At 36.3% G+C, this 11,610-nt stretch overlaps 1 protein-coding gene across 1 annotated transcript in view; it reads left to right on the forward strand.

Annotated features, from left to right (window-relative positions):
- The window catches only part of PRIM2 (DNA primase subunit 2), an 88,518-nt gene extending 77,820 nt beyond the window's left edge, over positions 1-10,698 (forward strand). The window contains exons 12-13 of the mRNA XM_038132919.1: positions 5,126-5,194; positions 10,108-10,698. Of these exons, the coding sequence (XP_037988847.1) occupies positions 5,126-5,194; positions 10,108-10,335 (297 nt within the window). The 3' untranslated portion in view covers positions 10,336-10,698. The remainder of the gene's footprint in view (positions 1-5,125; positions 5,195-10,107) is intronic.
- The last annotated feature ends 912 nt before the right edge of the window (positions 10,699-11,610 follow it).

An 11,610-nucleotide genomic window follows, 5' to 3' on the forward strand; every position in this document is an offset into this window, starting at 1 on the left:
AATAAAAATAAAATAATGTAAAATAAAATGTTGGCTGTGCCTGGCTTCTGAGAAATTAATCTGTTACATCAGACAGTCCTTGAGATATTTAGTAGGGGAAGAAAAATAGTTGCCATCAGTCTCCAAGTTGTCTTTATTGCTGCCCCTCCTTTTTGCTCCGTTTTCATGGTCCAGTAATGTTTGTGTGACTAAGAACAGCTCAGCATCCTTCAGTCCAGACAGGGCTTTTAGGAGTCTTCTCTGATGTTGATGATGGTTGCTAAGTATCAGAAATGTTTTTTTTCCTTTAGCTCTGTGAATAGATATTAGGGGTGGATGGTTTTCCAGTCTTTCATTGGTCTCATGTAACTAGACTGGCATTCACTCAAACCATACCCTTTGACTCTTAGGCTTCCTGTTAACTCCAGGGCCAACGAGAGCTCCCTTACAAACTGGTAGATACCTATTTTTAATGAATGATTTGGAGCTTCACCTTTCAGCTATGTATTTCAATAAATGGTATGTTTTTTTCTAGGGCTCAGGACCTCTGATGCTCGTTCCTTGCTCTGTTCCAAAATTCTGGGAATGATGCATAATTTTTCAAACATCTATTTTGAGTTTAGCTATGCACTGATGAATTGGTACCCCACAGGGATTTTTTATCTTTTGGTTATAGTACTCATGTCTTCCCTCTAAACCTACAAACAAGGCCCTTCCTTGTCTTTGAAGCTTGTTCCTCATGGCTATTATGTGAGCCCCAATGGGAGCTAGTGTCTAGCCCTAATGGCTGTTGTGGTTTTACCCAAGATGTTCAGTTTTCTTGTCTTGTTCTCAGCCTTCTGTTTCTGGGGCTGTCCATACTCTTGATATGCACCCTTTCCTTTAAGGTTCATAAGAGTTTCTGAGTTTTTCCAATAAAGATAAAGCATTTGACTGCTGTATGGTAGAACAAACCCCATCCTAAAGGGCTTTTTCTCAAGACTGGGTGTGAAAAGGGAAAGATGATGTGATGATGGTAAAGAGCAAATACTGCCAGACCTCACATGACTTCAGTAGTCATTAGAAAGCGTTAGACTGCTTTCATTGCATTCATTTTGTAGTGCTGTCAGTAATGAAAAAAGGGATTCAAAGCATTTGAATATGTGAATCTGCTTGCTGTGAAGTATTTGGATCCAACCTGTTGTTCCAGTCTAGATTTTCTAAGGCTGTATCTCGTCTAGGATTGTATCTGCTGAAGTAATCACCTCAAAGTAATGCAGCAGATGATTACAGATCTTGCCTAGTTATCAAAGTGCTTGAAGCAGAGAGCTAATCCTGATGTTTATTCCAAGAACTGAATTATTTAACTTGGATTAATTTCACATTTTCCTTAGGTTGGTCTATATTTGTGATAGTAGCTTTTTTTTAAATACTTCTTGGAGAAAGAAGCATTAGCTGAGCATCTGATGTGTGGATGTGTAAGTGCATAGCATTTGAATTTATAGTGTATAATTTTTCATTTCTCTTTCTGGTATACTGCTAATTAGGTAAAATCCTGTGAAAATGAAAATTGATAACAGCTAATCAATTTGAAGAATATAAAGATTAAAGAAGATGCTAAGATATGTTTTTACATATGAGACATTGAACAAGTGCATGTAGTGACAGGAAAAGGGGGAATGACTTCAAACTGAGAGAGGGAGGTTTATATTAGATATAAGGAGGAAATTCTTTACTGTGAGGATGATGAGTCACTGGAGCAGGTTGTTCAGAGAATTTGTGGATGTCCCATCCCAGGAAGTGCTCAAGGCCAGGTTGGATGGGACATTGAGCAATCTGGTCTAGTGAAAGGTGTCTCTACCAATGGCAGGTGAATCTGAGCCAGATGATCTTTAAGGTCCCTTCCAACTCAAACCATTTTATGATTCTGATTAATACATCTGTTGTGATGCTGTACTAAATGCACTGTAATTTGTTGCCTGCACATGTTACATATAAAGAGATAGCAATGATAGGCTTTAAATTAGTTATTTCAAAATATCTGTTATTTGTTTCAGAAAGTTTTCTTGGAGAAATGACCTTCTTCCCGAATCTTGTCAATAATAATAGCAAAAGCAAAAAGTAGTAAAAATTTCTGGTTCCACAAACAGGAAAAACAAAGAGTCTAGACTAGTTCTTTTAGCTTTTCTACTAGGAATAAAAGCATTTTAGGGAAAAATACTTATGTTGATGAACATCAGATAATAGAAGAAAGCTTGTTCTTTCTAGTAGAATTTTTCTCTTAATTTAAAAATCTTTTCCTATAAGTGGTTAAATTAAAGGTTTTGATTAAGTCACTCACTGAACTTTGTGTAATATTCTTCAACAGATTTAGTGTTTCGGTGGGTTGGAGATTCCTCACAGAGATGGAAATAAATAAACCAGTCTATGCCTAGGCCTCTGGTACGGCTGTATGTTTCTATGAATGAAAAAAATCCCATCAAAACACCAAACAAAAAACAGCCAAACCTGCAAAAAAAGCCCACCACAAGACCACCACAGTGGAAAAAAAACTTAGCACTCTCCCTGTTGATCTAATATTGTAAAAGTTTTGGGTATTGCTGTCTGTAAAAATATTTTCTCTTGCAGCTAAAGTTTTCTCTTGCAGCTAAAGTTTCCAGGAAAAGTTAGAAATTAATCACACATAACTGAGTCTATCGTGGGAATATTTTCATAGTAAGTTAATTCTGCAGCATAAAAAAAACCCAAACCCAAACTCACTTTGAGTAAGTTGAAAATAGCAGCAGATAATTACAGAACTCCAACTGTCCTGCTATGCAACATCTTTACTTTGAGTGCTGAGGATCTATAAAAGCAGGTGGCTGCATACATCTGCCAAACATCATCTCAGCCTCATTAGCAGTCAGTAGAGCAGCATCAGAAAAGCAAGTTGCAGATGGCAGTGAAGAAAAAGACACATAAGGACTAGCAGGAAAAGTCCTTGAGTGTGTACCTTTACTTACAAAATAAAGCAATGCAGTGTAAATGGCTTAATGTACGAAGAGGCAAAAGATTGCTGCTGTGAATTAAACTTTGAGTGGAGGTCTGTTTTTGGGAAATACTAGGGAAAAACGGCTGCAAGCTTGCTTTCATTATGGACAGAAATGTAGTAGGAAAGATAATATTTATTAGGGATGGTAAATCTGGTTTTTTTTAATAGAGGGTTGTTAGTTTCTCTCACAGAGAGGACTCCTTTCTAGCTGGGCTCCATTCTATTGCAGTGTTTAACCTTTTTTGTTTCCTCTTAGCAACTTCTTCCCTGATAAAGCAGGGTAATCTACTAAAGCTATTCTTCTTCAAATATGTTAAATGTGCCCCTTATTCCCCTCCCTTTCATATATGCAGAAGGGGAACCCGGTCCTCCATGATGTGGCCAGTTGAAACATACATATATACTAACTTTTTTATCTCTTGGGGTTTACACTAAGAATTAGTGCATACCTGAGTTTGTTTGCTCAATTAAGGTTCTGACATTTAAATGTATTTACACCTAAATTTAGAAAATATTTATATCAGAAAATATTTATATAACTAAAATGTTATATCATTTTAGTACATGTAATCTTGATTAAATAAGAAGAATTTTGAGAAAACCTTAAGTATTTATGAGCTAGATTGAATTAGCTGACTTATTTCAACTGGAAAATTCAGGTTAGACAGGTCTGAATGCTACAGAATATCATGAATGTTTCTTTTAACTAACCAACAGACAAATAGGTCTTCTGATAATTACTCAGTATTAGGTGAAAAACACTTTTTAAGAAAGTAGATACATATAACATAGTTAGCATTTTCTTTAAAATAGAGATGGCTCTTTTGTATGGCATAAATTATATTGTAAAGAGCAAACAAGCAAATGTAGGGCAATATGAAATTGAGGTGTTAAAAATAGATGAGTTTTTTCAATCCTTAACTACTATCTTTTTCAGTCAATTTCAAGGAGAGAAGAGAAAAAATGGAATATATTTATGTACACGGATAGTGGCAGATTTCAGACTTCATTGCCTAGCTGGCCTTGGCCTTTGTGTTTTACAGAAGGTTTCACAGGAGGTGGCAGGAGGGATAGAAATGTAATCAGTTGGGCTATTACAGAGAAATAATGGGGCTAAATACTTTCCTGGCAGTGTGTTGCTGTTTTTATCCATTCAGCAAATGTAATTTATTTATATATCTGTCAATAAATACAAGGCAGCATCCGATAATGAGTACAGCAGGGATTTAAGCTGTATATTGCTGTGTTTGACACAAAGGTCAGCCTTGGGAAATGGCTTGAAATTAACATTTCTTGAAAACTATTTTTCCTTCCACTGAGGCTATCTCTTAATTCCAGCAATTTTCTCTGTTTGATAAGTAGAGAGCATACATTTTGATTATATAAAGGAGGGAGGAGGTAATGAAACTTTAAAATATTTCAACCAGCATTGCATTCTGGTGATAAGAATGGGACTTCATGCAGCACAGAAGAGATTACCTGAAGTAGAATTGGAAAGCAAATTGTATTTACAAAAGATGGCATGATTTTCCTAATACGTGTTCAAAACAGCCTATTCACTCACATATTCTGCTGAGCTTGACTAGAAATAGCTTCATTTCTAAAAGGACAAATCTGATTGAAGGTAAAAGCATTCCCCTCTCACAGATACTTGTCTAAAGGATTTGCATTAAATTTTCTTGATGGGAGCACAGTAGTAGTTTGCTCTGCATCTGCATGAACTGGTAATGTGGAAAATAAAAATACAAATCATGTCCTTGATTGCTTCATGCTTCAACCACTTGAATTGCTAAATTTATGTCTGCAATTATAGAAGAGATGTTGCAATATGATAGTTTGACAATAACTGTCACAATCATATTACCAAAATATAGATTGAACTTATTCTTGAAGTTAAGAGTATTGAAATTACATTTTAAGGGTCGGGCGTACCTTCCTGTGGTTTTATCTTGTTTTTAACATAGCCAGGGCATTTTAAAATGTCATCAGTTTTTTGTAGGATTCTCAGGTGTCGTGTGCTGCAAATGTCCATGAGCTGTTGTACAAGGCTGTCCTGGAACACCTTGTTGTTGCAAGTGTCAGTAAGTTGAATGTGTGCTGCATATGAGTGTGTCTCGTTGCTCTCCCTCCGTGCAGATCCTGGAGCTGGTGAAGGGCATGCATTACCAGCTGGCTTGTCAGAAGTACTTCGAGCTGACCCATGACGTGAGTAGCTACTGCTCTTTGTTCAGCTGTTATCACCCACTTTGTCTTGAGGAAGGCCTTGGAACTCATTAATGAAGCCCAGAGACTATTTTCAGTTTGCCCATGCATCATTAGCTGTTTTGCCTTGTTAGTTATCTTTTCAGTAATTTCAAATATTCCTTTGTAATTTTCTGCATTTATATATTGATGTTGTTAATACCCTCAATATTACAAGATGTCATGAAATATTGTGCTGTCTTCCTGAAAAGGTCAATATTGTTGAATCTTATCTATTTCAAGTCAGTTAGCTTTTTCAATATCCTGCTTTTAATCAAATTTTTACTCTTTAATACACTGAGCAAGTTTGATGTGTTTAGATAAAACATCTAAAAACTTACTAAAAATATTAAAACATTTTAAAAAAATAAAGGAAGAGTATCTAAAACCTCTTAATTTAATCTCCCAGCATTTTCATAGTACCTTTTGTTAACTTTTATTTGGTTTTTTTTCACATTTGTAGTCGTGTGTGATTATTTTTTTAAATCGAGATGGGCATTCTCGGAGCTTTCCCATTTGCTTAATTGTAAGCAAAGTTATCTTAAAATTTTCTCCAAAAATGTTTAAGATAACAAATGGCCACTCTCCATCTCCCATGTGATTTCTTGATTGAAAGAACCAGCTTTTGCCCTGGTTCAAGATTCCTTGTCATCAAAAAACCCCAGTGAAGCAGAGCTCTTCTTATAGCTTTGTTCTCTTCACAAACCATAAAAATGGAAGCACCTCTTTCAAACAGCAGACTATGGAACAGCCTTACTAAGGCTATGGATGAGGATTAGATGACCCACCCAGAGGCATTTGCCACTGACTTTTTTGGTCTTACCAGTTTTCACAATTGATTTAAGTTGAACTAGTTGTCTCCACGTATTTCCAGCAGTCATATGTGTGAATGTATAGCAAAGGGGTACCCTGAACCTGTGTCCAGTGTTGTTTTGGCAGCTGTATTTTGAGAGGAACACTTTGTCTTACGGTCTTAGAAAATGTGAGAAAAAGTCTACTAATCTGGAAGGAAATTCAAAATAATATACAATTTTAAATTTAGGTAACGCTTGCTCTGTGTAAGCTCATGTCAGTAGAAATAATATTTTCTCAAGATGACTGTAGACCCCAAGGTCAACATTCATCAAAAGATAAATCAGTACTATGCATTTTAGGAAAGCAGTCTTTCCATTCCTCTCTAGGAAATTCCAGAAAAGCATTATTTTTTATCAAATTTGTGGTAATATAAATATCTGTCTTTGCTCCTTGCACTCACAATCGTCTTTCTTTTGCCCTTGATATTATTTCAGTAAGAGAAAGGAAAATACACAGACACTGTAGTTTGAATGGCACATGCTTATGATGGCAATTTTTTTATAGAATTTAGCTGCTTAACTTGTTACCAGCCTGCTTGGACTGATTTTTCTATTCTACATCTCTATGCTTTATTAATTTTTTTTTATGGGGAGGTAAAAGATGTGTCTCTGAAGCTGGTGACCTTTACTTGCAATCAAGCCTTTGCTTTCCTGTATATCACTAGCAGAGTTTTTCATTGAAGGAAATTTCAGAAGAATCAAGTAGCATAACTTCGATTGTTTCTTTGAGTAGGGGAACAATCTTAAGTAAAATTTTCATGGAAGTAATGGACTTGCTCGCATGGAGAATTTTAATTTAAATTATGTAAAAATTTTATGAAGAAAGTGTTGCATATGTGTTGGGAAGAGCTGTTGGTGTTGCCTGCAATTCTTAAAAGTTATGATGTACATGTGGGTAAGATTGACTATGAATGACTTTGTAACAGAGACTTGTTAAACATTTTATTTCTCTAAGTTCACAGGGTCAGCTTCAGCAGTCTAGTGCTTGGCACCAAGACTGTGCTAATACATACAGCTGGACTAGAGTGAGAATGTTGAGATACATTTTTGGGGGGTGGTGATGGGGGTTGTGTCCTTGCACTTCAGAGCTATGTTCGAATTGCATGGGCTAACAAAAAGCTGCTGCTCTCTGTATTCTGTGTAACCTGGGCTCATTAACTTCAGTGTTACACCTCTCCTGAACTTTGGTTGCACTTTTTCACAACCACAGAACAAAAGCAGACATCATTTGTGTGGCCCAGTGCATGGACTGGCAGGAGCTAAGATGTAGGCAAACTCTTCAGTAAATGTGCAAAAGGAAAGCTGTGGCATCATGATTGCTCCACGTGGTTTTTCTCTAATATCACCTGTCATTTTAAAAGTTCTTAGTTAAAACCCAAAGATGTTATAGTTTCAAAATTATTATTTCAGGATTTTCAAAACAATATTTGCTATAGCAGGAATATTAAACTGGAGTTTGCATGAGAGCCAGTATGTGCAAAATATTCTGAATCCAAAAAAAGTTTTGTGTTAGTATCACCTACTTAGATCGATTATACAGTTATGTCTGAAGTGCCAGGTCTTTTTGCTTGGTTAAAAGCTTAAAGTTGTAAAGCTTTTGCATGTTAAAAGCTTAAAGTTCTGACTGCACAGAAAATTCATTTTTCTTTGGTATGGTGGATTCCAGATAGATTTACCAGTGTGAATTGGCAAAGCTGTTAGAGAAATCTACTTTCTCTATTTCCTGTAGTAAGTCTCAGCTAATGTACAAAGTTAATGATGAAGCTTTTAAAATTAATATGCTTTGATCTATATTACTTGAAAACATTGTAAAACTTGCATAAAGTTGTATGAGCAGTCTAATGTAAAAAAAGACTTCTGTTTTTATGTTCAAATTTCTTGTGAATTTCCAGCCAAAATAGAATGTTTTTATTCAAAGGAATGCTTACTGAACCCTGTTGAAAATTACAGAGAACAGAATTCTTTCTGTATCACTATATCACAAATGAAGATAATAAAAAAATCTTCCCCCTTCTCTTTTAAAGCTCTCAGAAAAACTTGATGGTTTGAAACTCTTAGTTAAAAGAGTTGTCTAAGCTTCATCTGATAGAGTTTTATTTTAGTAGCATTCAAGTTTGAAAAGGAAAAAATGGTACATGGAATCATACAACAATTTTACCTAACAACCTGTAAATAACAAACCCACAAATTAAAACTCACAAATACCATCAATCACCTCTGAAAACGTGGTTGTAGGCTCCATTCATACAATGAGCTGCTTCTACAGCTTTTTCCAGACTGTTGGGGAGAGAAGAGTTTAGAATAAAATTAAGAGTTACAAAGTGACTCTTTAATTAGTCTGAAGAGAGCTGAGATTTTAAGGTTAAAACAACCAGAGCTCATTAAAGCTTTGAAAGGGAAAGCCAGTTTCACTATATCACTTCTTTTTAAGCTTTTTACATGTAAAGAAGTAATTTAGTTCCCATGTAATGAAAATTGGAGCATGGATGAAAGCTGGCTGGGTTAAACTCATCCAGATAAGACTAAAATCAAATTCAGTGATGACATTGGGTTAGATTTTTTGGGGTTTTTTTTTGTTATGCCTTTGAATATCAAATTAGAGTGCTAGGACTGTTACTTTAAAGATTTTTCAATCAAGGTCACTGACTACAGTTGCTAATTCATGTCTGAATTAGATTTTGTTATCCATGTCACCATTTTCTAATGGAGCTAAGCTAGGCAGTGGTAATGCATTTAATCAGGATTCCATTTAGAGCACACACTGATCCTCTGCTTTATGATTATTCACAAGCAGCTGAAATTTAAATTGGTGGGGTTTCGCATATTAAATTAGCCACAGTATGTCCTCAGGAGACTCAGTGTATGTGCAGAGTTGCTTATTATGCCTGAATTGGCCACTCCCTTCTGGAAAAATGGAATATAGTGGGAGCAGAAATTTACTGGTATATGACTCTTAGTCTTCCATGGTGTGTTGTACCCCATGTTTGGTAAGTCTTCCAATGTATTTTAAGAGCAGTGGCTTTTTTAAAATGATCCTAGAATTCACATCAACTGACAGGCAGGTGAAAGGTGCAGGTTGCCTTGAAGAGGAGGTGAAGGCACCTTTTAAAGTAAGGATTTCCAACTTCTGAGCCTCCCAAAAGAAATACAGAAGTTACAACTCTGGTTCTTGCTCATTACATCAGAATAGCTTCCTTTTAAAGCTGAAAGCTTTCTTGGTTTGAAATATTTGAAGAGCATTAATTGAACGTTCATTTATCAAATAATTCCAGAGTTGAAAGAATGCATCTGCTGAAGCAAAAAGTAGTGATACAAATCTGCTGCTAGTTTTCTGTATTTTTTGCACTGAAGGCTAAATGTTCTGTGGTACTGGTTGTGCATCTAGAGTCAGGGTGCTGATGGTGGCACTGATGAAGCAAGGATAAGTTTGATCTCTGGGTCTCCTGTCTTAGTTCACTCCTTTGTAAATATTGCATTTGTGCCTCCTTGGGAAACCAGGGAAAGACGTGAAGCTCCCCTTTTCCATTTGCAGTTTCACACTGATACTTAAGATCTAGATTTATACTGTGCGGTTGCTACAACTTCTAGCAGTATTTTACACTTTCATTTGCTCTCCAGACTTCTCTCACTCCCTCTTTTGGGTGGTGAAAGTCCATTATAAGATATAGGTTCAATGCAGATAATAAAGATTCAATTAAGATGTAGGTTCATCTCTAAAGAGATGCCACTTATGTGTTTTAGATGCTTTGGGGTGTTATTTTTCTTTACTGTAGTAAAGATACTGTGAAATAATGTTTGAGTATGCCAAAGTTATTTTATTTCTGCAATGAAGGAAGAAAATTTCTGATGAAACTGGATTTGTGTTATGCTAACATTTACTGAAACATTATTTACAAACTGATGCCTTTTTCTTCAACAAAATTGGAACTTATTAAGTTGTTAATTAATCTGTTCTTGAATATGAAAAAGATGATTTTTAGAAATAAGTTTAATAACTTGGTGTTCCTTTCCTTTCATGTGCAGATTGATGACATTGGGTTTTCTTTGAATCATCCTAATCAGTACTTTACAGAGAGTCAGAAGCTGTTAAATGGTGGTAGAGAAACGAAGAAGGAATTCAGTAACTCTGGAAACTTTCAACAAAAGAATAATAGTCAGGAAAGCATAAATTCAAGTTCTACTCCCTCCTCTTCAGATGCAAAAGCTGATACCGAACTGGAAGGACTGGAAGCATACTTCACTGAGGACTAAGCAGCTGTGTTATTTGTGTTATTTTTTCTTTGTTTTATTATTTCCCTTCTCGAGCTGGATTTGTCCCTGTACTGAGGAATATGCACTTCACCACCTGGGAGACAGAAGCATTTAGTACTTTGAGAAGGCTGAAAAAACAAAAGATAAATATTTTAGCTGTAATTGCATCCAATATTTATTCTTACTGCTTTAGGAAGCTGTTTTATAGGGTGTGTTTAAGGATGGGAAATGAAACTTTCTTCACAATTATTAGGTAATTTTTGTCAGACTTAGCTTTTTTTGGTTTTCTTCAAAAAGTTCAAATATTTTTATCCCCTTTTGTGATCACTTTTCTATGTATCATCTTAATAAAAAAAATGCAAAGCAGAAGTTTTTTGTATTTTCTTTTTAGCTGTATTATGATGGTAATTAAGTAGGAGTTCTTACGATCAAAACTACCCTCTGGAGGAGTCTGTCTGTCTCTTCTACATGAGGAGCTGAGGGAAATCACCTTCCTAATTTGTACCTTGGCACTAAATTTAGAGAGCTGGTTTTGATACTTGGAAGAGAACATAATCAGAGTTTAGACACCTGTAAGTAAGAGAGTAATAAAAAAAAAGATACTCTACCAACTGACTCATTATGAGGAAGCTAAAAAGCTAAAAGCTTATTAGCATATATTTCTGTGCAGCAGTCATGCTGATGTACGAAGTAGTTTTCTTTCCGTCCAACCTCTAATCTTAGATGTACCCCAGTTCAGTTTGGAGTTGGATGTTTCAAAAGGAGTGCTGGCCCAAAGCTTGTGAAGTGCAAGCATCCAAGACAATAAAACAGTCTCTGACTTCAAAGCCTTTCAAGATCTAATGAAGAAGAGGATGTCACTGTTGGGTGTTCAGCAGAAGGAAGGCTGAGGAGCTCCCAAACTGAGTGAGGCTTTAAATGCTCTGCTGGCGTGAGGAGTGCTGCCCTGGCAAGGGGAATGGCAGGAGCTGCCACCGCTGTCACGGCACCCAGCGTAGGGGCTGATCCACGTGGCCACACACTTGATGCTGAGCACGCTGCCTTCCTTCTCTGCATGTTTTGGGAGGTTTACTTTGGGCTAGTTTTTGTCTTACACTGTGGCTGAAGTGGTCAGTAGTAGGTGCAGGTATGTGCATAATGTGCCTTTTGGGTGACTTTCTCTCAGAAGGGACCCAGTTTGCACGCATGCAGACTGGTTGGCAGCGTGAGCCAGAGCACAGCAAATGGAGGTGACTTGAGACATTGCCTTGAAGATGGTGAACATTTCAGACAGTC

Source organism: Motacilla alba, chromosome 3 (assembly GCF_015832195.1).
Source record: "Motacilla alba alba isolate MOTALB_02 chromosome 3, Motacilla_alba_V1.0_pri, whole genome shotgun sequence".
NCBI lineage: Eukaryota > Metazoa > Chordata > Aves > Passeriformes > Motacillidae > Motacilla > Motacilla alba.